The sequence below is a fragment of the Anguilla anguilla genome, chromosome 9 (assembly GCF_013347855.1).
Source record: "Anguilla anguilla isolate fAngAng1 chromosome 9, fAngAng1.pri, whole genome shotgun sequence".
In the NCBI taxonomy this organism is placed as follows: Eukaryota; Metazoa; Chordata; class Actinopteri; order Anguilliformes; family Anguillidae; genus Anguilla; species Anguilla anguilla.
In genome coordinates, this window is record NC_049209.1 from 26,240,820 (window position 1) to 26,267,689 (window position 26,870).

At 42.2% G+C, this 26,870-nt stretch overlaps 1 protein-coding gene across 1 annotated transcript; it reads right to left on the bottom strand.

Moving 5' to 3' along the window:
• Nucleotides 1–6,801: 6,801 nt before the first annotated feature.
• LOC118235490 (solute carrier family 13 member 5-like) lies at nucleotides 6,802–25,974 on the bottom strand. The gene is made up of 12 exons (XM_035432901.1): nucleotides 25,743–25,974; nucleotides 22,635–22,763; nucleotides 21,618–21,754; nucleotides 20,899–21,122; nucleotides 19,941–20,115; nucleotides 19,216–19,338; nucleotides 18,096–18,308; nucleotides 17,057–17,160; nucleotides 16,388–16,509; nucleotides 15,934–16,095; nucleotides 11,565–11,702; nucleotides 6,802–10,181 (listed from the first exon to the last, which is right to left on the bottom strand). The coding sequence occupies exons 1-12, from the start codon at nucleotides 25,842–25,844 to the stop codon at nucleotides 10,056–10,058; spliced, it is 1,755 nt and encodes a 584-aa protein (XP_035288792.1). The 5' UTR covers nucleotides 25,845–25,974; the 3' UTR covers nucleotides 6,802–10,055.
• Nucleotides 25,975–26,870: the final 896 nt, after the last annotated feature.

A 26,870-nucleotide genomic window follows, 5' to 3' on the forward strand; every position in this document is an offset into this window, starting at 1 on the left:
TGCATCACTGGCATTTCCCTCTTGACTGGCTCAAGTCTGTGCTCGTACGTACTGGAGTGGAGTGCAGTTGTGTTTTTTTGTTTTTGTATTTTTAACTTCAAGTGATGCTGCCTCTTGCCGTCATAGCATTTGTGTTAGAACTGGAGGAAAGAGAAGACAGGCTGAGGTTCAAACATACTTGATGCTTTGAGCTCGAAGTGAGACCTCTTATGTGGTCCCCTCACACGGAGAGACCGCTCTGAATTCAGCAATAAAAAACAAGAGCTTTTCAATGCAACACCTCCTCCTTCATTTAAAGAATATACCCGGTGTGACTTTATTTTTTACGTATTGTCAATATGATATCATATGACATGAAGACATATTTTCAACTTCAGAAAACGCAACCTATTATCAGGAAAAACATGGCCAGTTTAGTTTTTCATTTTTTACATTTTATAAAATTGTTATTATTTATTTTACCAAATTCACTTGAAAACGGAGCAAAATGTTCATTTTGATGTGGACTATTTTCAGTATTTTGATGCCGCAACGAACTACTTTCCACATATCGAGAAAGCAATCGCTGTGACTTCATTAAGTTATTTCAGTAAAAAGTACAAAAGCCAGGTTGAATTATGCTGACCAAAGCAACAGTATGCCTCAATTAGTTGTTTTATGTTTCTTTGGACAGCAGTAGATTTCCATAATATTAGCTGTATATTAGCTATATCTGGCGTTGACACGATTGACAACGCTTGTCGTTAGTCGCTAGGATATTTGTAGGTTTCGGTGTTTTCAACCTACATTGTAGGTTTTGGTGTTTTCATAGGATATTGACAATATCCGAAAAAATGTAATTACTTATTCTTTAACTTCAGGTGAAACAGCAGTTCACTCTCTGCGGATAAATATGAAAAACATTACTGTGCTTCGTTGTATGATTAATTTTATTTTATATTTCAACAAAACGGCGCACATTGTCTTAAGCCCTCTGCCCAGCCAGCGCATTGCCAAAAAATGAATGATGCACGAGAACCATTTTCAATGCGTTGCGTGCGCTGACAAATTTTCTCCACAAGAGGGAGTCTAGCACTCACTAATGTCTGAGACAAAGTTTGCAGTAATGGTTGTTGGTATGATACCTCTCTTACAAAACTGTCATTTTAGGATCCAGTTTACCAAATCACTACATAGAAAATATTGGTAAATCCACAAAATAGGTCATGTCTCAGGGCTATCCAGTGGCGATTGGCGAGTGTGGAAACAGGGTGGGACAGAAATATTATTGTCGAGTAATTGCGGGGGTGTGGCTGGTCCCATGAAAACACTGATTTATTAGTGATTGTGTAAATTTTACAAATTTTACTGACAAATATTTGTCTCGGCTTTGTTTTAAATGTCCTAATTTTACAACTGTTTTTATTGTGTAATCTTGTTGGCTATTCTGTTTGTTGGTATAATTTAGGTTTTATTCTTGTCCTACATATGAATTGTTTGATGTCAAATCAAAGTATTGAGCCAAATAAATGTCTTTGTTCAAAAAATAATGGAACTCCCTTTACATTTACATTTTGCCTGACTTTCAGTAAATTAACAACAGCATTAAATTGTATTTATAAAAAGATCGGGAGTGAAGTAAGTGCTATTGCGTGTTATGTGAATGAGGAGAGGGTATGATGTTGACAGCTCAAGAAAGGCTACAAACACACACACACACACACACACACACATTGCACTGACACAGAATTGTTTTACATCTGTTCTAGCATTCCATTACCCTTGCTGGTGTAATTCCAGGGGTGTCAGTTTCCTCAAAATGAAAGATGTGACCTGTCTCCCCTGCCAAAATGAGTTCACAGTGAAAGGCATATTGTCTTTCTTGCCCTTTCAGCCCAGAGGATCATGTGGACTTTACTCGTTTTCTTTCTCAATGTGATTAGCTGGAGAGTGAAGCTGAAATCTCCTCATCCCAGAGGTTGGGGGGTGGATATCAGGTGAGGTCAAACTTACATAAGATACAGCATACATATATTTAGTGATGGTCATAATGCTTTGGACAAAGATATATTTCTATTGATTTGGCTCTGTACTCCACAATTTTAGATTTGTAACCAAACAATTCACATGCGATTACAGTTCACATTCTCAGATCAAAATTTTGTACATTTTTGTTTCACCATGTAGAAATGACAGTCCCCCATTTCAAGCTACCATGATGTTTGGGACAACTTCACAGGTCTTTCTGATCAGTCAATGGTGTTCAATTGCAGGTACAACAGAACATTCAGTATCTAGCCTAGGCTTTTGATTGCCATTGGAGTCTATTATTGCCGTTTGTCAACATGAAAACCAGTTTTTACCAATGAAAGCCAGGGATGCCATTAAGAGGCTGAGAAATAAGAAAAACTAACAGTCAGTGAAACAGGACAAACCGTTTGGAACATTATAAAGAAGAGAGCACTTGTGAGCTCAGTAATTGCAAAAGGCCAAGTAGGCTAAGGAAGACATCCACAGTTGAAGACTAAAGAATTCTCACCACATTGAAGAAAAACCTCCAAACACCTGGCCGACAGATCAGAAACAGTCTTCAGGAGGCTACTGTCTTCAGAAGACTTCACAAACAAAATGAAAGAGGCTACGCTGCGAGATGCCAACCACCAGTTGCCTGCAAAACCAGGATTTCCAGGGTACAGTTTGTACCCAAAAGAGCATGCAGAGTTCTTCAAAAAGGTCTTGTGGACAGATGAGATTCACATTTATCAGAGTGATGGCAAGAGCTTAGTGTGCAGGCCGAAAGGAACAGCTCAAGTTCCAGAGCACCCCCAGCCCCATCACCTGTGAAACACAGTGACAGGGCTTTTATGGTTTGGGCATGTATGGCTGCTACAGGTTCTGGCACAAGTCTTCATTCATGATTTAAATACTGATAGCAGCAGCAGAATGAATTCTGATACGTACAGAAGTATCTCATCTGCGCAAGTTCAAGCAAATGCTCATTGGAAACTCATAAACTCATTGGCAGGTGCTTCATCCTGTAGCATAACATTGATCCCAAACGTACTGCTAAAGCAATAAAGTATTTTTTTCAAAGCCAAAAACAGGAAAATTCTTAACTGGCCAAGTCATTCACCTGATCTGAATCTGAATTGAACTTGTGTATCATATGCAGAAGAGAAAACCTAAGGCAACTAGCCCCTGAAACAAGTAGGAGCTGAAGATGGCTGCAGTACAGGCCTGGCAGAGCATTATGAGAGAATATACTCAGCACCTGGTGATGTCTATGGGTCACAGATTTCAAGTAGTCAGTGCATGCAAAGGATGAAGGACAAAGTATTAAACATGACTACTTTCATTTACATAATATTAATATGTCCTAAACTTTATGGTGCCCAGTAATGTCCAGGCTATATATAAATAGTTCTGTAATTTCTACATGGTGAAACCTAAGTGTATAAAAATACACGTAAGTTAAAGCTGAGAATGTGCACGTTAACCACATGGGAATTGCTTGATTACAAATATAAAATTGAGTACTGAGAGAAAATATGGCTTTGGCCCAAACATTGTGGAGCTATCTGGTTATTATATATATATATATATATGTGTGTGTGTGTGTGTGTGTGTAATGAGTTACTGCACAGGAAAAAGGCTCTGTAATTACTTCTTTTTTTCTCCCTGTAACTCCACATCATAGCGATCTCAATGCACGCCCTACCATAACTAAATGTGACAAATGTCATCAGATTCTGTGGTGAAAACGAGGTCAGTTCAGTTGTTTCGCAATCTAGCTCATTTCCGTGCGCAGAGAACTTGAACGCACGTGCGCCAGCGGGGGGGAAGAAATCCCGTGGCTGGGGATCCCAGAGGCGGACGGAAAAGCAGTGAACTTCTCTGCACATTACTGATATTTATATGAGCTATTTCTTTACACAAATATTGCAGAAAATGTTTATGAGAATGAAGGTCAACATACAACCGTGGACAATTAAAACATTTTTTCCTTAGATTTTCACAAGGTAAGCTTTTTCTACTATGCCTGCGGCGACTGCATGTCCCTGGAACAGGTGAAATGGGGCTAAATCAGCAAAGCTTGTCCAAAGCACACTTTTACACCCGGGACAGATGGCTGTGCCTCTCAGTGTCCTGGATCATTCTTAATATGTGTGGCAATGCAGGAAAATCCCAAAAATGTTCCAGCAAGGGTGTAAGGCCAAAGTCACTTAACTGAGAAAGTTAACATGGAACCGTAGATAAACATAAGCTTACCTGGGTAAATTTGGATGTATAATGTAATCAATTCTGCGTATTATTATTATTATTATTAATAACATGTTTATTCTTTTGGTCATCATTAATCTAAGACGTGGCAATCCCATTTCTTTGTTTTTTAATAGGCTACTTTTTTTCAACTTCAATATTCATAGAGTTGTAGAGACACCAATTCTTTTTCTTTTGCGGAACCATTTAAGGTGGAGGAAAAACATGGGTTTTTACAGTATGTTACCCAGACGTGTATATGGCACTGCTGGCCATTTTGTCTCTGTTGTATAACGCAGACGGGTTTATTTTTCCTTACTGCCCTGTGCCTCCCAGTGTCCTTCATACAAATAATATCAAATAACCAGAGAGTTTCGGAAGCACCATCCACCTGGGATAATATTGAAGGATGAGCCCCTTGCTCATCAATGGTACACTGTGGAACACTAGGAGTTTCAAGCCAGATGCATATTCAACAATAATTTCCATGGCATACAGTGTTACCTTGCGTCAGTTACTGATGATGTGAAATGGAAAAATGTATTTTGTTCAACATTGATTTAAAATAGACACAAGAAGCAGAGCAATTTTCGACATGAACACCCAGCAATTGAAAAAAAGGTTAGCAACAAATATAACATTTATTGAAATTAATTATAACAGTTTTGCTATTGTGAAGTCACTTGTTCTGTTATGTAAAACACATTGTTATGGTAAGCCAATCAGGGTGGAGGGGCCTGTGAGGAATTCTATGCAAACTCTTCTCTGACCTCACTCCCCTGCTGACCGCAGTACAGGTCACTGAACTCCCAGCTGTGAGCTAAATGCACACACACGAACAGCTTCACTGGGTTTATATGTCCAGGCAGAATTTACGACTCAGCACCTTCATCTCAGTGTAATTTATATTGTTTCATAAGCAAAAAAACAACTGTCTTCAAGTCCATACAAATGTAGTTCATTACAAAAATTTCTCGGTTTAGGACAGGTCCGCTTTTGTGCGAAATCCTTTTGTTTCCTCGAGTTTAGACAGTGTTACAGCATAAACTGTTCCAACGCTGGCACCCGCCCTCGTGTGATCGTCCGCTGACACCTCGGAAAGGACGTGTATTTGATCTGTGTGGTTATCTGGCCAAAGACCAGAGCTTTCCCACACCTCTCTTGTGAGGCCATACAAAAGCAGTGCCAGGTCATTTCTTCCAGCTCGCAGCAGGCCCCTGAACATTAATCTTAGTCTCATTGTTCACAGAAAGAAGGTGTCCATACAGTTGATAGTTTCTTTCCTAACCATCCCTTCCCATTAGATTTAGCATTTGGATTTCCTTCCTAATGACAGTTATAATTGCATAAATAATAACATTCAAAGTGTACATTTAAGTCTCAGTACCACGTGTTGTTACATTACAAGCTTGTGGGCTGGCACTGAAAAAGAGTCGGGCACAGCAACATGTCAGCTGTGGTCACATGTTAGAATAAGCAGGCTGTTTTACAAGAAGGCACAGCTGTAGTGAAGGCACACACAAATGCCTCATTCACAAAACCTGTCTTAAATTATTCTTACTTTTGTTCTTAAAAATGTTCCTATGAAAGCACAATATGCGATTCATGACACACGTGCAGACCTTTGTTTCGGTGTATCCCAGGTGTATGAGATGATGAATGCTGGCAGTTTGTACATTTTATGCGCAATCCTGTTCGTGTGATTTGCATAAGGAAACAGCCATGAACAAGTGAAGATAAGAAAAAAAATGATGAATGCCTAAATGTTCTTGAAAACATTTTCATATGCAGTTTGAGATCAAATGGGAATGAGGCCCAATATCCAGTTCTGTGTACTGTGTCCATTCACTAGGTTCTTTTTTATTGAGCATTTGTTTTTTATAGGAACAGACACATGTTGACATGTAAGTTGTTTAAAATGTGGCAGAATCCAGTCCTGGAGAGCCGCAGCGTCTTCTGGTGTTTGGTGCGTTCCAGCACCAGTGATTCATTTAATTGGTTGATTGGCTATAGAGTCCGCTTTCTGAAAGCCTAAATTGGCAGCTGATTGATCTGATTGGTTTAAAACTATAATCAGATGCATTGTACCACACTATTTCTAGCTTATGTTAATTTACAATGTTTGTACCTAGAAGGCTTTTAAAATAGATTGCTTGGAAAATTCAGGAAACAGTAAACAAAAATCAAGTTGACAATTGTTAAAATGTCATGAGAACAATTATAATTAGACTGGAATAAAATGACATTTCCCTGGGGGAATGTCAGGATACGAATGTATTACAGTATAAATAATAGATTATTCATAAATATGGGGATGTTGAACACTGTGTTAGTAAATACAAGCCTTTTTTACTGTTCCTTTAGGCAAGGTACCTAACCCAAATCTTAAGTAAACTGCTGAATTTATAGATAATGTTCTAAATAAAGCTAAGTAATGTAAGTCTCTAAATCAGAGTGTCTGCTAAACAAAGACAAGCTGCAATGGCTCGACACTGTCGTGGAGACTTGGCATGGGGAACTGGCGGACCACACAATTACACAAACCCACCATCAGACTTCTAATTACTTGTAATGGAATTTTTAATACAGGTATATATACACACACATATACATGTACCGATAGCAAATAAGACATTGGCTGGTCCGGTCTGTCCAAAAATAACGCTCCCGGATGCCACATGGGATGGTTAAAGCATTTGCTCTCTGTGTAGGAATCAGTGCTACAGTCTGAGATTAAATCCTCTTCTTCCCAGTACCAACGGGCTACACACAGTTGGCCTTAACACCACCCAGGGAAAGTGCATCACGGCTGCCTGAGTAAAGTATACCCAGCCTCCATTGGGTGCCTGCAGTCTGCCTGTCTGGCTGGGTAAGAACCGTAGTGCTCTGGTGCAGTGGTTACACACATTTTAGAGAATGCCAAGCAATGTGGGATACAGTAGTGCCGGAGCGTGCCAAACCGGTACAAACATTCTGCTGGAGGGCCAATTAACTTGAAATTTTCACGCGATTGTTTCATAACTTTAATATGACCAAACAGCTTTGTTGAATTAATGCGGAACCTAACATTATGCAGGATTTTTTGATCTGGCCACAATTGTTGTCATGAATACCATAGAAAGTGTGACTCAGGAATTTTGAGCAAATCCTTGAAATAGTTCATCATAAAATATACCCGTTATGACTTGTACACCTCATGATCTTCAGATTTGCGGTGGAGTGAGTCACTGTAAAGTGCTCTGAGATCATGGCAGTAAAGGCACTGTATAAATGCAATGATCATCCTCATCAAGTAACAGTGTTATTTTGACAAGTAGTTAGTTGTTACACCTCACTAAATTGCTGTCTTATAGTTTGAAATATGATTAATGTCAATCATTTTGTATATACATTCAAAAAAATATATGGTACCTTGAACATACAGTAAAGATATATGTTACATGAAATTGCAATGCACAAGATGTTTCCTGCATAATTTCATTCATAGATTTGGCATTTGTTTTCAGCATTGTAATATTCCAATATACTTTAGAGATTTTTCAAACCACAAAAATACAATGCATTCCACTTGTAAGAGTCACTGATGAAAAAATGTAATGCATCCAATGATCAAACCACTGTAATACTATCAATGAATGGCCCTTCACAACGGTTATATAACCCCTTCATAAGCACTACATACACATTTGGAAACGCTTATGTGATTAACTGCAGATAGGCATACAGTGTGTCAAGCATATCATGGTAGTGTCATTTGCAGCATAAGTAACTATTTGCAGTTCATAATGTTATGAATGCTCATGTTGTGCTCATGAAGATGTTGTATACAGCTTGAGAAAAAATTAATAAAAAGTGTTATCTAAATTGTTTTAGTCAAAACTCATTTAAATGCGTTATAGTACTTACAAGAAGCAACTTACTTTCAATAATAAAATCACGGGGGACAAGTATATCAGAGTTATCAAGGGGAATGCTCTGGAATGCATTCAATCAGATGACATGTGATACTGCACAATATTAACAAACATCAGTTTCAAGTAAATGTAGAAAGACTTTCATTACATTTGATTACATGGCTATAAATATAATGCAGCACCCACCATGACAAAAAGTTTATTATTATTATTGCCATTATTATTATTATTATTATTATAAACAATAGAGTTACATAATAAAAAACTAGTACGAATGAATGCAAGAAAACAAAAACAAGGAAAAAAGATCATACCCATATTAATAACTTGTATTAGCTGCATCCTTTTTGTAGTTCCATTTTTTATTTTCTATTTTTTTCAATATAATCCCTCACAGAAATGGGAAATACTGCAATACATTGTAAATATGACAAGATATTTTTGAAAACATAATTAAAATATATTTCACAGTGATGTAATACTTTGTGTCTTAAAGCAGCAATAATTTATACAGTTGCCAATGCATTGTGAAGTTTAGAAATATGCTGACAATATATTTCTTTAAATATATTTTCAAATGTATTCCATTTCTGTAAGGGATGGTCCGAGAGGTCATAGATGTAGACACTTCAGGCTAACCAAGTTAACTAGTGAATGTATTGCAAAAACACACATATTACAAGGCACTTATAATATTCTCTGAGAAACGAACACCCTATAAAAGTATTTGGATGGATGTTCCAAGCAGGGCTAGGACAATCATTGTCTCTGCTTGGAACATTTAACCAAACAATTTTTTGTCCAAGAAATGTATTCAATACTTTATTCATTTAAAAACATATATAATAATATATCAACTTTTTCAAAAAATTAATTTCAGCCCTTGATAATCTTTAAAATGCATTATATGAAATACACATAATGTATATTTGATTTGTCAAAGCATGTGTCAAATATACAACATGTACAGCAATATCATGTTGATGTATGTGTATACTGTTAAATACACAAAATACATAGCTATAAAAATATCTTTTTTAAAAAGCCATACTGTATATATTAAAACACACTTTCTGTGTAATTCTAATGAAATTATATGAAATCCCTTCCTCACCTTGAAGCCTTCACCTCAGTAACTCTTAAAAGTGTGATTGCACTGCAACGCACAGAATTTTACAGGGACCCGCACCAGAAAGGGAGACGACAAAGCCAAAGTCTGTACAGTAATACCCTCTTCTAGTCAAACGCACAAGGCTGTTTGTGGTATTTAGATAGATAAGGATTCAAAATACAAATTGGAATAGAAAGTGCATTTTAAGTGCACTTTGGGGAGTATAGCATTTGAAATGCAAGATTTTCAGTTTTTGTTTGGTCTGCCTCATTGGTTACACCTGTACTCATAAAAAAGAGACAGATTGGACTGCTAGTGTCAGGTCCCATTTAAAGTACAATTGAAATACAGTGTTTCAAACTCACGTTTTTGGGGGGTGAGTGAATTTTGGAAAACGACCCATGTGCACTCATATTTGGTGGATGTTATTACCTCTAGGGTCTGCATAGAAATGGCTGTGAAATCTGAAATTGCAATAAAAATCTTGCAAAGACCAAAAAAAAAACCCCCCCAAAAAAAAACCGTGGTCCTCCCCCCACCCCCAATATAGACTTAATTTATGTGTACATACAGTATGCGAGAAATTAGCATTACAGTAGACCCCTCCCTCACCCACCCCCTTCCAGTGACACATTAATGCATTATAATGCAGCAGGCAGCCCCGCCCATCAGTGTACCTGCCAACTGCCAGGCTGCAGGGTCTCTGCCGCCCATCCTCAAACAATTGGGGGAGGGGGCAGGGAAATGGGGCGCCTGGTATCCCCCATAGGGGGCGACTTCACACTGCCTGCTCACAACCCTGTCGCATTGGCCCAGGAGGGGAAGGAGTCCAGGTTGAACATGATCTTGCCCCAGCTGTTGATAGCAAGGGTGATGCAGAGGATTCCTATGATGTTCATGACCACGCCAGTCTTAGCCTGAGATATAAAGAACAAAAGGATAAAGTGCAGAGAGGTGAGTCGCACAGTTCTTGCAATATATTGCTAAGCACTCATCGCCCTAGCTCACAAATCACTCTTTCTTCATCTTAAAGTGGAATACTGGTCATGTTTTCTCTTAAAACACTTTTTAAAAACAATCTTTTATAGACTTTTATAAACTGCTTTAATCTCCTTTTAACTGCTTTTAAGTCTTTTAACATTGTAAGACTTAATAATTTTGAATGTCTTTATTTTTACCAGTGTTGGGTAATAGCAGAACTACATGTAACAGAGCTACCAGCCGAACTGCATTTTCCAGTAGTGAGTGGTACTTAAGTGAGGCTTCACAGGTGTTTCTGATTAGTCAGGTGTATTCAGTTGAAGTCCTTAGTGTGGGTATAAGAGAGCTTTCAGTGTCTAGTCTAGTCTGTTATTGGTGTTTGTCAACATGAGGATCAGAGTTGTGCGAATGAAAGTCAGCCATCTTATAACCACGATCCACACTGCAACATTGCAGTATTACAATGAGTAATATCAAATCTCATCTGTCGTGACAGCACAGCACCTCACCATGACAGTGGCTGCTTCGCCTGATTCACTGCTGCTTGTGTGTGATCAATAGATACCATATGAGTCCCCGGAAATTAGTTTGATAACATACAGCTATGAGAACAGTCATAAGCAATCGATATAATGACAATAGATTAATGTGTGACATAGATACACGTGTGTGGAATGGGCTATTTGTAGAATACTGTAACAGTTTTGCTCTTTCCTGTAAGGTCATCACAAGTATTACAAGGTCATCGCCAAATATTTGGCATCACAGTTAACCTTGATGAAATGAAAGACTTTGTGGGAATAACAGTAAATCCACTGTTTGGCCTGTTTTATCTTAAGAATAGATGCAAGGAGAAGCCATTATTATGTTTCAAAGCAGCAAGAAAGGAATTTTTTTCTGCTGCACTTCTGCAGCAGTGCAACATTTCTGAGAACTCGGTCCTAAATATCAACTCATACTGTGACTCATAGGGAGTATATCCCTGGCCCTAGACTGTAAAATATAAGATACCGCCAGCAACCACCATGGTTTCATGTGGTTATGAACCATACTTTTGCATAGTTGCATTCGCAGTTGCTACATAAGGCTACACACTGGAATATACTATGATACACTGAATTGGCTGTCTTTTTGGAAAAAAAACAGAGATACATATATTTTGCAGCAATATATATTTTAAATATCTGAACGCTCTGTATTTATATATGCTGTAAAATGTTTGAAGGCTGGGAGTATGATGTTTTATGTGACTACAAAGTGGACTGGCTTTAGCTGTGGTTTTGCCTGACTGAAACACATGGTGAGATTTGAACACTTACCATGTCGGACACCTTTAAGTAGCCATAGGAGAAGACGATAGCATTTGGGGGTGTGGCCACGGGCAGCATGAAAGCAAAAGAGGCACTTAGAGTGCATGGAACCATGACGTACAGCGGGTTCACCTCTATAGACTGACACTGTAACACACAAATGAGGCTCATTAAAACAGAAGATATAGAATTAAAAGAAGGTAATTAAACAGAATTAAAAAAGATATAGAAAGGAGGTATCACTCATTTACATACAAACATACTCTTACATACAACGGCAGAAACATGGGACACTTGTACAGGATGTTCAACTCTATAGACTGTACCGTAACACATAAACCCACAATGTTCATTACAACAGAAGAGCAATAAGGCATGGGCAGAGGAAATTGTTCTTATAAAATGTCAGAACCCAGATGGTCACATTTTGAGAAACCTTAAGACACTCACCTTACCTGTAAATAGCACTTACTGTAGCACTCTTAGGCCACACAAGCAACATGGCTGCTTAGACATTGGTCAGATTCTCCGAGGGCAGTTCACAGAAGAGTTTCTCACTTTGAATCACTTTGACTAACTGGATTCGCCTTCGAGCCCTCTTTACCAGTTTGATGTCATTGCTTAGAGAACCCGTTGATTGGTTACATCCTGAACAGTGGGTGGGGCTTAATGCTGTGATGCACATAGCAGTCTCTTACAGTGAAGAGGTTTAAGCCTGGCACAAGGCTTATAATCCCACAGAGACGAACATCAACATTAAAATAATCAACAGAACCGTCTGACTGCTCTTTAACTCCTCCACAACCTTAATATTCAACAATCTGATGAGCCCTGCGGAAATAACCTGACATCAAGGAAGGAAAATAAGAACAGTGTTTACCATTTAATGGCCCTGTAATCACTGACTCAGAACTCTGATGTCAGTAGCGCTTCTAATTTAGACTGAGCACTTTATAAAGGGTGTAATTCAGACACTGGCAGAGCACCCAGGCTCCGTCTGGCTCAGAAATCCTCTGGCAGAACAGGCCTGCACCGTGCACAGAAGAAGGGTGCAGCCGGCAGCTTTGGATTATAATGTTCATGGGGAACTGCAGAGTCTTGTAAACTTTCTCGCGGTAATCACCCTGTTTACGAGGATTGAGAGCAGTGCTGATTCACGTCTGAATGCGATGTAGAGCGTGGCCAGGGCTGTCTCTCGGTCGCTCTCGGTGACGGTCGGGAGTTTGCCCTGACCTGCTGAGGGATTTGGCAGGGGGACGGGGGGTGGACAGCGGTGGTGGTGGTGGTGGGGGGGTTTATTTAGTTGAGTTACGGGGCGCATGAAGAGGACCATGTGCAGCATACAACTCCAGCCGGAGATTTATCTTGCTTCCACCCTGGTAGGACCCATTTATAAATGGATCATTGAGCTTTTCTCTTCTTCCCATTCTCTCTCTCTTCTCGCTCGCTCTTCTTTTCTCTCTCACTCTCTCTTCCTCTCCTATTTTTTTCATCTCTCCCATCATTTCTCCCCCTCTTTATTTCTCTCTCTATATATCTCTATCTCTTCCTCCTGTGTCCTCCCATTACTCGATCTCTCTCTTTCTACCTCTACCTCTCTCTGTCTCTCTCTCACTCTCTCTCTACCCCAACAATAGTGGCTTACTGGGATTTCTTTCCCTCCCACTTCAGCTTTGAACTGAAATAAACCCTCCTCAGAATTCCACCGTCCGTTTCGAGCATTCCAAGTAGGGCTCAGCGGTAGCAGGGCATTCTGGGGCTTTCAGCCAAGCACGGCGTGTCAGTCCCAGGGACAAGAGACGGGGGCCAAAGGGGCTGAGCCTAGGAAACAACCAAATCCATCAGAATGTCAGGGGGAGGGAGAGTTAGGGTTGGGCGGGCTGGATGGGGGAAGAGGAGGGTGACAACGGGGAAGTGTGGTAAGAGGGGTGGGAGGGTGGGGGGGGGGGTGGTCATCCAAGTAGAGTGAATCTAGGCCAGTTTGTACTGGGATTTGTTTCATAAGCTTGTGTCCCATTGGTCAGACAAAGCCTGGACACCTCCGCAGTCTGACCCTGTGCCACCAGTTCACACGCTGGATTGGCTTCACTCTTTGGTTCCTTTCACTGTGCCCTTTTCTACGTGCGAGCTGCGGCCATCCAGGCATTTTGTGGCTTAGTGCGCTGCAAGGCTTTGTAAGAATTTGGCTCATGTTGCAGGCCTGCATTACAAACTATAGTCCAGTGCACCTACTCTTCAGCTGTAATCAGAATGACACACTATCCTAACCCAGTGATTCAGTCTACAACCAAATCCCCAGTCTGACAGTGAAGCCAGTGTAGAGTTGCCAAATGTCCGGTTTGGACTGAACTGGTTTTCAAATTATTTGTACAGGTCAGGTCCAGTTTGTGGTCCCGACTAGAAAATATAAATCTCCAAGTTTGAATAACTGATTGAAATAGTACCGATTGTTTGTAATAAATTTCCATATCCACTGTAACATTTTTTTCCCTCCTTAACACCCCAACCCCCTGCGATTGTTTCCGACAGCAACCCACCTGCCCCCAGATTTGCGATCAAGCTTCAATCAGTAATCCCAAATTTTTCCCATTTGTGCGCATGCATGGTGTCTCAATTTGACAAATTATAGATCTGGCAACCCTAGGTCAGTAGCCAGTGACGGCATCCACTCTCACAGAAGACCATCCCACATGTTTTTTGCATGAAAATACAAAGTAAGCAAAGAGCACATTCTGATATAGTTCAGTACACCATGCTGTACATGCTGTGCACACCATGCCGTTTCTCACAACTGTCACAGTTACACAGTTATCATAAGGTACACAGAGGAGGGCGTGTATACCTTATGATCCTTGAAATGCAACAATGAAAGAATAAGAACATTCCCACCACAGTCAAGGTACACAGTGCTTTATCAGATACTGTTCTGACTGTGTGGTGGTGTTATCAGCTTCAAAGCATTACCAAGCTTCAGATGACAGGTTCATACAGTACATAAAAACATATAAAGAATTCATGCCAGTGAGTAAACCCCATCAGTCTGCAGTAAATGCACTATCCTGCAGAGGGCAGCAGAGAGCAAAAGCCAGCTGAAATGGAGTATGGAGTGGGACCACCACAGAGTCAGGATGCCAGTCCAATCACAGCGCATACACCCACAACGATAACTCAGAGAGACCACCAGCCAAGAAACATACATCGCCCACTCTCCACAAATGGCCTGCCATTGACACAGCTTTTGGCCTGATGTCCTTTTGAAAATTGGCGCCACAGTGGTCTGCTAGCGGAGAGTTCAGACGAGGCAGTCAAGATGAGAATCGGCTCTTAAAGAATGCAAAACAGTTGGCGAATGGTCATGTTGCTAAGGGATCGCTGTAGCGCCGGTTTACACTGACGCTAGCAGACTGACAGCTGGGTGATTAGTAGGTGCTAGCTTAAGGGGTAGCTTACTGTAAGTCGAACCAGAAACTATGAGGAGACCCTGAAAAACCTGAACAGACTGATCTATGGTTGGACTCTGAAAAGCTGTGAGGCAACAAACTGCGCCACCTTGCCAGGGTCAGGCAAAGTTCAAAGAGTGCCCTTGACTATAAAAGAATAACCCTGGACTCCATAATCTCCCCCTATCAAGTCTGGGTCCTACCAAAGTTTCCTTCTACATTCTATCCATGATGTGGGGCAAAATACAGGGGTATACTGTGATCATTTTACATAATTTACATAGAAAATTTTGTTATTTTCCACAATCTTCCGGAGATGGCAAGGGGAGAGCAAGGAGAGGGTGGTGGATGGGGAGGGGAAAGGGAGGAGGAAGAGGGTGACAGGCAGGGGGAAAGGGAGCTCCTTTCAGCACACTTCTTCCATGAGCATACAGTATACAAAATATATGTAATATTTTACACCCCTAAAGACCCATAATATCATTTGGTTACCAAGTGTCCTATTTGAGTCACCAAAAATCCTTTTTGAAAAAAAAGACATAGCTTAGAAAAAACAAAACAAAACAAAATACTCCTTTTCAGAGGTATTGTCATCAAATCTGAACCAGGATTTGTCCAGCATTGTGGTTGTGGCTCCATTGTGTTTTTAAGCTGACCAGCTGACTACAAGCATCTAAAAGTATCAAATATTTTAGGTGAGAAAAAAACTTCCACCTCCACTTTCTTTTTGCTTCAATTACTTTTCCGTAATATTTAAAATAATTCTGACTCTAAAACTTCCAAGGTTCACCTTTCAGTAGAGACCAGGATTATGCAAGCAGTCAAAAGGGTTCAAGAATGGTAACCAAGTTTTTTTGGTTATGCCACTTTCAGACTCGTGTTAAAAAAGGGGGTGCTACGCAAGGGGCTAAAAGGAGTGGATAGGGCTGCGCTCTCACCATGGAGGCAAGGATGGGCAGGAAGATGGTGGCGGTGGTCACATTGCTAGCGCACTCGGTGAAGGTGGCGATTAGGAGGCACAGGATGATGGCGATGGCCCAGGGAGGGACAGTGTGGAGGGGAGTCATCTGGTTTCCCAGCCACTTGGACAGACCTGACACCTGGAGAGAGAGGCAACAGACACTTCGTCACAGAGGAGCGGCACACAGTCAAGCACTCACAAATACACACACACACAACCACTACTAGAGGTACACACACGCGCGCACACACACACACACACACACACACACACACACGAGCACACACACGCGCGCACACACACGCGCGCACACACACGCGCGTACGCACACACACGTGCACACACACACGCGTACGCACCACTGCAGCTAAAAGCACTGACGCACAAAAAGTTTACTGACGGCAAGCAGCCCCGCTTCCCCTGCCAGTCACCTTGCTGCCTTCGGCCAAGGCAAACCCTCCCCCCAGCAACAGCACGATGTTCCAGGGGAGTTTCTTCTGGACCACCTTCCAGGTGAGCAGAGCCGGGGAAGCAGCTTGGGGTGGCTGGGCCTCTGTGATGGAGCGAGAGCAGAACCACTCTCGAACACTAGTCTTTACATCAAATCCAGATTGTTTAACTGCCTTCTCAGGCAAAATGGTTTGTTATTCTGCACACTATTCAAGACTACAATTTAAACTCAAGTTCCCCAGGTTTTCAATATGGTTAGCAGAGTCCCTTTACTGAATAAAACAAAGTCCCAAATGCAAACAACTGATACTCTCAATAAATAGAATTCCACTCTCATTGTGACTGAGTTTTTCTATCAACTGTGTGTGTGTTATTTTCCTGAATGTGTGTGAGAGTGTGTGTATATATGTGTTGTGAGTGTGTGAATATATGGCCATTCCCATTGTGTGTTTATATCTATGTATGTCTGATTATCCTGAGCATGTTTGTGTGATTGTGTGTTCTATATATGTATGTGCGCATATATTTGTCCTGAGCAGGTGTATGTGTGTGTGTAACTGCCCTGAGCATGCATGTGTGTGTGTGTGTGTGTGTGTGTGTGTGTGTGTGTGTGTGTGCGTGTGTGCGCGCGTGCTCATGCCATGGCTCACCTCTATCCGAGCTCCTGGACCGGAAACAGAGGCGGGGAGCCTTGGAGGGGAGGACGAAGAGGAGTGCAGCCACAAACACCGCCACTGTGGCATCTGTGACGTACCTGCAGAGGGTCAAAATTCAGTCCCAGGTCCCTGTGCTACCCTGATTCATCTAGATCAGCCCTCACTCTGTTTATGTGTTGCTGTGTGGTGGGTATCATGTGATAGGAATAGCTAAAGTCTTCGTGCCACTTTTGACTGCACATTGTGGCACATAGTGTACTCACGTTATTTGTCTCCAATTCTCATCCCATTCACAAAATTCTGGACATTTGACCTGAAGATAAGAACACTCGCAGCCATTGGCTGAGGCAGCTGATAACAGCTGGGACACTGTCTGCTCTGTGCTTGAGGTCAGGGTGCTTGTGATTCCATAGTACAAAAACAAGAAAATGCATTCATTTGTGCACGCGCGCATACGTGTTTGCTTGCAAGTTCACTTCTGTTTGCCTTCGTCTGGATTTCAGAACTTGTGTATGCAGTGGGGTTAGGTGAAGTGTGTGTCAAAGAGAGGAAGTTGAGTTGAGAACTGGCCATAGATACAGATGTATATGTGGTCGATTGGAGCCTGTGTGTTTGGGTATACAATTGTCCTGAATTGTCCTCAATGCATGATTGGATGGTGAGTTTGTGTGTCTATGTGTATGTGTGTGTGTGCGTGTGTTTGTTCGCCTATGCGTGTGCGCGTGTGCGTGTGGGTTTGCCAGTGCGTATGTGTGTGCGTGCTTGCGTGTGTGCGTGCGTACATGCATACATGCGTTTGTGTGTGTGTGCGTGTGTGCGCGTGCTTGCGTGTGTGTGTGCGTGCGTACGTGCATACATGCGTTTGTGTGTGTGTGTGTGTGTGTGTGTGGGTTTGCCAGTGTCCGCGTGTGTGTGCGTGCTTGCGTGTGTGCGTACGTGCATACATGCGTTTGTGTGTGTGTGCGTGTGTGGGTTTGCCAGTGCGCGCGTGTGTGTGCGTGCGTGCGCGTGCGTATGCATGGACGGTGCGTACTCTGCGTCAGAGCGGAAGAGGTGTGTGGCCCAGCCGGGCATGAATCCGGGGTCGCGCGTGAACCACAGCACCACCAGCAGGGTGAAGAGCGACAGCACGCTCATCTGGCCGAACGACATGGGCCCCAGCCGCCTGTGCTCCTCACGGATCACGCTGTACGCTGCCATCTCCTTCTCCGTCTTCACTGCGCCACAGCCCCACGTCTTCTTAAAGCTGGACAGCCAACAGCAATGCAGAGAGCGAGAGAGAGAGAGAGAGACAGAGGAAGAGAGAGGGAGGAGGAGGAGGAGGACGGAAGAGAAAGACAGAGAAAGAAAGTAAAGGGATGAAGAGCAAGAGAAAGAGAGAGAGAGAGGAAGGAGAGGGAGCCATCACTTCAGTTCCTTTATTTTCACCATGTTGTGGTGAAAATAGTCAACAAGGCCTGGTAATTTGTTTTGATACTGATGGAAGAACACCTGGAAAATGGCATAGCTATATTTTCTCTACGTTCTGCTTTACTTTTTCATGTGTATATGTTTGACATTTAATGGTCTATTTTAATTATAACTTGAACTCTAATTACAAATGCAGACATAAAGAATACCTAGAAGTTCTGTCTATGTAAAGGCTTAGGACTTTAGCAGCTTTTGTTTGACCACAGTAGGACTAACAAAATTGCCAGTTAGTACTAGATAAACATGGCAAAGTTAAACGTCTTCACTTTTTTATAAATAAAATAGAGGGCAGGGTGGAAACTTGACTCTGAAATATAGATTTTTTTGCATGCCACGTGCTTCCAAAGAGATGTCCCAACCTTGGTAAGTATCTCTTTGCTGTCCTAAAATGACGGGATGCGTCATCTGAAAGATAATACGATTTTGTGACTTCTGATCTTCTCATCAGAGAGGACGGAATATGTTTGTAAAATATATTTTTGCCATTTACTAAACATACACATTAACATTAATATACACAAAATTTTTTTTTGGCATTTTCTTCAAATTGTGTTAATGATTACATGTTGTTTCATATTATTAACATACAATTGCATGTTATATTTTTGAAAGGGTAAAATCAATTTTTTTTTCTTTTTAAGTCACGGATAAATATTAAATAAGGCACATTAATGTTCCCTCACTTGAAGCCAATGAAGACGAACTGCAGCCAGAGCCAGGCCAGGATAAGCATGAGGATCATGTTGGGGAAGGCGAACCCAAACCACGACGCAAAGTTGATGACGTCGCCGTTATCAGGGAACAGTCTGAGAGGGGAAACCAGATTGCACACACACACTTCCTTTCAATATTCATTTATTATAAGGAAGATCTTTTCAATACATATTCCACAAATAGCATGGATCAGATGATGCATGTGCTCTCCTCATAGGAGGTTCAAATCAGACATGGGTTCCTTCCAGGTCAGTCACGGAGTTCAGTGAAATTAAGGGTTATTAATTGAGGAGGCTCTGCAGATTGCTTAATTTGCCCTGACCGCAGATAATCCAATATTTAATTAGTGCTTGTGCAGCGTGATCTATCCTCCACTCTCCTTAGAGATTAACTCTTCAAATTTACATAACTGACGCTACTGTACGTCAGCTTGGCAGCTCCACACAGAGGCTATTCAACTTGATTTGGTTATCAGCTAACATGACGCCAATTCAAAAATCTCATACAGTAGCCATTATATATATGATTTTCTATATATAACCATATACTGTATATACCTGGCAAAGAAAATGTTACTTCTTCAGAAGAAACAGCATTGGAATGAAATGCCAGAGATCAAAAGAGGGACTGTAGAGACCACACGTGCGACAGGCGCGGCGGTAAAAGATGGTTTTGGTTTGGGAGGGGGACGTACTGGCTCATCTGCCCCTTGAGCACCAGGTTGGGGCCAGTTCCAGTGAGGGTGGCGGTGCCCCCGATGCTGGCCGCGTAGCACACGCACAGGGTCAGGCCTCTGCACATCTTCCTCTGCTCCGCCGCCTCCTCAGACCTCTCCGCCTCCGTCAGCATCGACAGGCCGTTCACCACCACTGAGAGACAGAGAGAGGGGGAGAGAGAGTGAGGGGGGGGGGAGGGAGAGAGAGAGGGGGAGAGCGAGAGGGAGGGGAGAGAGGAGGAGAGAGAGTGAGGGAGGGGGGAGAGGGAGAGAGGGAGAGGGAGGGGGAGAGAGGGGGGAGAGAGCGAAGGAGGGGAGAGAGGAGGAGAGAGAGAGGGAGGGGAGAGAAAAAAGGAGGGAGGGGGAAAGATAGAGGGAGAGAGAGAGGGAAAAAGCATTATTGAATTGAATTGAGAGAGAGAGGGAAAATGAGTATAATTATTATTTCTCAAATGTTCTTAATTTAGAAGCTGGTAATTAACAAGTAAATATGATTGTCTTGTAATTCATATAATAGTTACTGTTTATTTATATTTAATATAATTGGTGCTTTGGCAATATTATGCCTTTGTATGGTCGTGTCAAAAAAGCATAATTGAATTTCAGTGAGAGAAAGAGATTGAGAGTGAGAGAACCATTTTTCACCACCACTGTGGAGGAAGAGAGAGAGATTGTGGAGAGTGAGACAGAGAGGGAGTAAGCGAGAGAGGCTGCTCACCAGCACAGTGTGAGAAAGAGCCAGGGACAGACAGCTAAGGAGACAAGCCTGAGGAGGGAAGTAGAGGGGAAAATGCATTGCTTCTGTTTCCTCCCGATCGAAGGTACCTGTCAGTTCCTGGAAACCCCCTACATCCCACCTCAACTACATTCCTGAATTATCCTACCAACACCGCCCCCTCCCCTCCCCTCCCCTCCCCTCCCCTCCCCTCCCGCTCACCGTGCCCGTCGGCCTGCTTGCCGGGCTGCTTGGCGAGCTGCTTGTCCTCTCCCTCAGGCTGCAGAGTCTGCTCATCGCTGCTGAGGATCTGGGGCCCCTCGGTCTGGCTGCTGTTGAGCTGCTCCAGCACGGCCTGCACGATGGGCACCATCATGGCGGTGGTGGCCGTGTTGCTGATCCACATGGACAGGAAGGCCGTCACTCCCATGAAGCCCAGCATTAGCCTGGAGGGGAGAAGAACGGGCCCTTTTAGTCCCGTTCACCAGCCTGCCTGCCATCCAGAGATGGAAGAACAAGGTATGGGGAAATCGATAAAAGGGCGGAGCAATATCACAGCTGCTTCCTAATTTGAACCAATCCGGTTTTACTGTGGAGATACAGCAAAACTGCTCTCGACTGGTTTGAAATCTGGATCCGGTTGAGGGTTTCCAAGGAGACGTTGGGGAACCACTGCATTTACAGCACATCTAACTGGTCTCAGTTACATAAACCTAGTCTTAATGAATATACCCACACCTATAGTTTGTGGTTGTTTTTTTACATTGCACCATTCATCCGATATAAAGTTAAGCATACTATCAGCAATTGCAATTCCTTCTAGCAGATTGTCTTTGTGTTCTCCTTCCCTGTGTTGCCCTGTCCTTTTCTCTGTTGCTATGCAATACTGTCTTCCAGGCTGTCTGTCAGTCAATCTGTCCGCGGTGTGATTGGCCACTCACAGCGCTGGCCGCACCCCTATGATGAGCAGCACCCGGAGGGCAATGCGTTTGTGCAGGTTCCAGTGTTCCACGGCCACGGCCACAATCAGCCCTCCCACAAACAGCATGTTGGTGTCCTTCAGATACTGCATGCACACCTATGCACAGCAACACAGGCACAGATAACACATGTGCACATCGATAAGTCATGCACGCACACAGATGTATACTCACATGTACACATGAAAGCACATGCAAACACACATACACACATACGCAGACACAATTAAATGCACAAACACACATGCTCTTGTATACACACGCATACATGTGCACACACGCGCACACACACACACACCACTGGTACAGGAATACACTCCCAAATACAGATGTGCTTTCAGAAATCACATCTCACACACACACAGAGACACACACGTGTGAGCACACACACACATAAACATACACCACTCACACAGAAGCACACTTACAAACACAAACATGCTTTCAAAAATCACCCCCCACACACACACACAGACACACACACAGACAGACACTTTGAAAAATATTGTTTCTGCTTTATGAGGTTACAGAATAACCAAGTGAACTGTATCAGTTAGGGAAGGGGACTCTAGACTTGCTGACATGAGCCTGAATCGCAAGTGACTGCTTATGTATCCTCAGTACTTATACCAATTTCTCCCAAAAAAATTGTAAAATGTGTTACATAACACAATGCAGTGTCCAGGGTGAGAATGCTTACTTAGCAAATAAAGCTGGAGAAATGAAAAGAATAACAAACTAAAAAATGAGAACAGGCCATTCAGCACAAACAGGTTTGTCATTTGTATTACAGTGAAAGGTGCATCCAGCACTTTTTCAGGCCTGGTTCTAGAGCACGACAGGTCTCTCTTTCCACTGTAAGTTCCAGTAAGCTATTCCATCCAGGAATTATGTAATGCATTTCTTTTCAGCCTTTTTAATCAAATCCCCACCGTATTCATTTTTAAATCCTGAAGAAATGCAGCAGCGCTGGCTCACCTCTTCGGACTCCATGATGCCGAGCATGGGGAACAGTATGACCGGCAGCAGGGCAGTGACGGCAAGCGGCAGGACCTCCGTGCACCAGTACACCGCCATCAGGCCGATGATGTAGGCGCAGCCGGCCTCCTGCAGAGAGAAAGAACAGCCCCTTCCACCTCAGAATGGGCAGCAGCGCTCGGTAGCACAGCCACCCTGGCACAGCACTACAATGAAAGCCACTGTAGCCATTGTTGGGACCCCCTCCCCCACCCACACCGCTGCTCATCGACAGGCATGAGAACCACAGCAGTAGTACATTTAGCCATAGTAGCTGTGCCCCACACACACCACAGTTTCTGAAGTCACATGCAGTTCACACATAGAAATACCCATTTTTGGACTAATTTCAGATTATTGGGGCATAGGAAGATTTTAAATGATATCCCACATGCACAAACACACACACACACACACACCTCTGCAAACAAACCATTAATAGAAGAATGAAGGGAAGGCGCTGAAGTGAGAACATATACACGCTCATTGTTGAAAGACTCTAAACCAGGGCTGCCTGACCCTTTTCTTGGAGATCAAACATCCTGCAGGTTTTCATTTCAGCCCTAATTTGGCACACCTGATTCTACCAATTAGCGGGTCAGTGAGATGTCTAGCTGTTGAATGTGGTGTGCTTCGTTAGGGCTGGAGTGAAAACCTATAGGACAGCAGATCTCCAGAAACAAGGTTGGAAAGCCCTGCTGTAAATGGTATGAAGGAACATTAGATTGACTCGCAAGAGATTGGTTAAAACTAGCAACTCCCCTCTCCACCACACCATGCCCATGAGCAACAACAACAGTTAACACTAAGGGGCGTCCAAGAAAAACACACACCACAGAGTTTTTTGAGAAATATTCAATTGTGTGGATGACAAATTGTACCCTGCAAGAAATGTGTTATCATGTTATTTCTAAGCATAACAAACAACACTATTTTTGGTAAATGTCAGTTCTGTGGCAGACCAATTGAATGTTAACTGAATTTGCCTGCACATTATTAAAGCGTGTGAAAAGAAAACAATGGTTCCTGAAGAGAAAGTGATGGCAAAGCATGTGTCTGAGCTGTTAACATTTAAGAAGGAGCAAAGTACACTCTGTTATCCAGTGACCAGTCTCAAAAAGATGGACATGCCATTCTCACAACATTGACAACATGCTGTAAACATCACGAGAAAGTGCCATGTTATCTGAATGCGCGTTCATGTTATAATCACAGCTAGTCAACCAAACTTCAGCCAATCACTATCTCCTGGTTGTGCAAGAGATGCATCTAAGATGAAAGCACACCTTAGATAAGCCACAGTGTGATTGCTCTCCATGCTCCACCACTCCAAAGCTGCAAGCATATGAGGTCTTACATGGCACTCTGACTGTGACTCAACTTTCAACAGAAACCCATTTCGCCTTGTAGCTAGGTTCTTCATGATCGATCCAATTGAATGGCATGGTGGGAAAGGGCACTGAGGTAAAGGGGTTAGGGGTGATCCAAAATTGCTAATGTTTGAATGCCGAAATACACTCTGGTGTTTCCTCAGGTTTAAAGTCTAAAGGACTGGTCTGACCTGGAAGCCGGGGGGGGGGGGGGGGGGGGGTATTCAGTATTTAGCCTGGGAATCACAATTTTCTAGACACTGAATACTCAAATCATATGCTAGATGCCTATTGCCACTTTATTTTTTTATTTTTAATGTTTAAAGTGTGAATGGATGATGAAAAAAAAATGAAAAAAAGTTGTTTCTTGACAACTAGGCTATGTGTCACCCAGTAAGAGAGATCAATATTTCCAGTATCAATACTGCACACGTGTCAGTATACTCAGTTCTGAGAAAAAAACGTCTCTTTCCAGAAGATGAACTGAGGTAAGGCACCACTTTGCAAGTCAGACTGACAAATTTCAAAGGTTGAAAATGACCTGATTGGCTATTTGATCATTTAGTCAATACAATCATTGCTATTAGTATGGAACTGTACAGTTTGTCAACTCTCTGGAAAGGTACTGAACATATCCACTACCACTGCAGTAATTAATATGAACGACCCTCGCTTTAACTTTTAAGTCAGGGCTGCCCAACCCTGTTCCTGGAAATATACTGTCCTGAAGGGTTTTACTCCAACCCTGACAAAGCGCAGCTCATTCAGCTGCTAATTGGTAGAATCAGGTGTGCCAAATTAGGGTTGAAATAAAAACCTACAGGACGGTATCTGTCCAGGAACAGTATTGCGTAACCCTGTTTTAAATAGAGAAACTTGGACACTGTATGGATTCGCTATCTTCATTGAAACTTGCGGAAGAAAGAACGAACTGGGCGGTGTAAAATCGAACGAATGGACAACTAGTTTGACCGGTTTAAGTACACCAGCAAACGACTAGGAAAGCTGCGTGAGTGATCAGAAGCCTTGGGGGGCTTTCGGCCATCAGTTTCCCACGGTGGGGCCCAGAATCTCTTGTCATGCCGACAACAAAGGGTTAAAACAACAAGAGGTTGGTACGAGGTATTGTACGCTGCCTGCAAACTCCAAAGACATGCAGGAATGTTTCAGTAGACTGACGATAGGGAGTTGCGACCATACGATTTAATATTTTAATTACCAAACTTACATTTTGACGTATTGTACTGACGCTACGGCGAACAACAAATGAGTAAGATCCGTCATATTCTTCACATTTCCCGATTAAGGTAAAATCGATAAGAATTTGATCGTGCTCGCGTTTCACTGCATATGCCAATCCATGCAGTTGAGCTTAGTCTTCAAAATGATACAGTATATGGTTAGCAAAACTCAGAGCAGGTGTTCAAGGGGGCGTAGGCTATGGTGCAATGTTGGCTATGTGATTTTCTTCCTTTAACTTTCGTGTTAAATTAGCTGAAACATTATTTGGAATTTTAGCAGAAACACGAACAGTTTACAATAGGAAAGATCAACAGATATTGGTATCTTTAAAACATAAAAGTTGTTTCGATTCCCCTAACGGTGGGATAAAGAAATGCATTTATTCCAAAAGTATTGTAAAGGCATTTGAGATGAGCATGTTGCCGTTGCGAGAATATGGGATGAACATATCGCTTACCGGGGTGCCGATGATCAGAGGGAGAGGTAAGAGAATAAATGGGGTGCAGAATAGAATCACCCTATTCTTCAGCTGCCAAATACTTTTCAGTGACGCTTTCATCGTCTGACGTTTTGAAGACAGGAGAGACCGGTAGAAACTGTGAGCGCACTTGTTCAGTCGGATGTAAACTAATGAGTAAGAGACAGAAAAAGTTGGAGGAAAACTAGTCTACTGTCGGCGGGGATGCGGCATGGGATTTTGGTCTGTAACCTCCCTCTTTTCCGGGAATACTTAAATATTAACCATTTCAGTGCTGCACTACAATCATTGACGGCAACGACAACGTTGTAGCTTACACACAACTGGCTCATCAATAGGTATAAGGGAAAATGTCATATGACTACCTGGCCATAAAACGATTGATAATATTATTTAAGTCAAATACAGTTATGTACTTTGTAAGTTTATGTAGCTACAATCGTCAATTATAAAGACAAATAACTTTATTAGAACTATTTATTTATTTATTTTAAACGTCTGAGGAGGAAAAAGCGTAACTCTTAGGGAAGCAAATTCGAAAATAGATATAGAGTTTTTTGTGCGGGTGCATTTGGGGGTAGCAAAGCAACCTGCAGGTTTCACGCAAAAAATAATAAAAGATCCTGTAACCATTAAATTACACCAAGAGGTACGTGATAATGTTAAATCAGAAGACACAAAAGCAACAGATCTCCATTTCTTTTCGTCTCCATTTGTCAATAAGCAATTCATAATGTGTGGTGTCAGCATCATCCTACTATAAACAAGGCATAGTGAGCCTTTTCGAACAAAATGCGAATTCTAAATTTGAAATATTTTAACATGTCAAAAAGGTTACCCACAATGGCACATTTACAAGTTTACAAAAAGCCAAAGTAAACAAAAGGTAATTTTCGAGTGAACCTGCTAATTTGTGTTCAGTTCAGATTACTGCTTTTGGAAGTCCAAATATTTTTTTCCCCTGCTATGAAGCAGAACTATTGTATACTTCGCGCTCTTTGATGATACCCTTATTTTCCTGGTTATTTGCCTCTTCCATTTCTTTCCCCCAAATAGGTCTGTGTTGTTCTGGTGAACAGGTGTTTATGGAACAGAACCCACATGTTT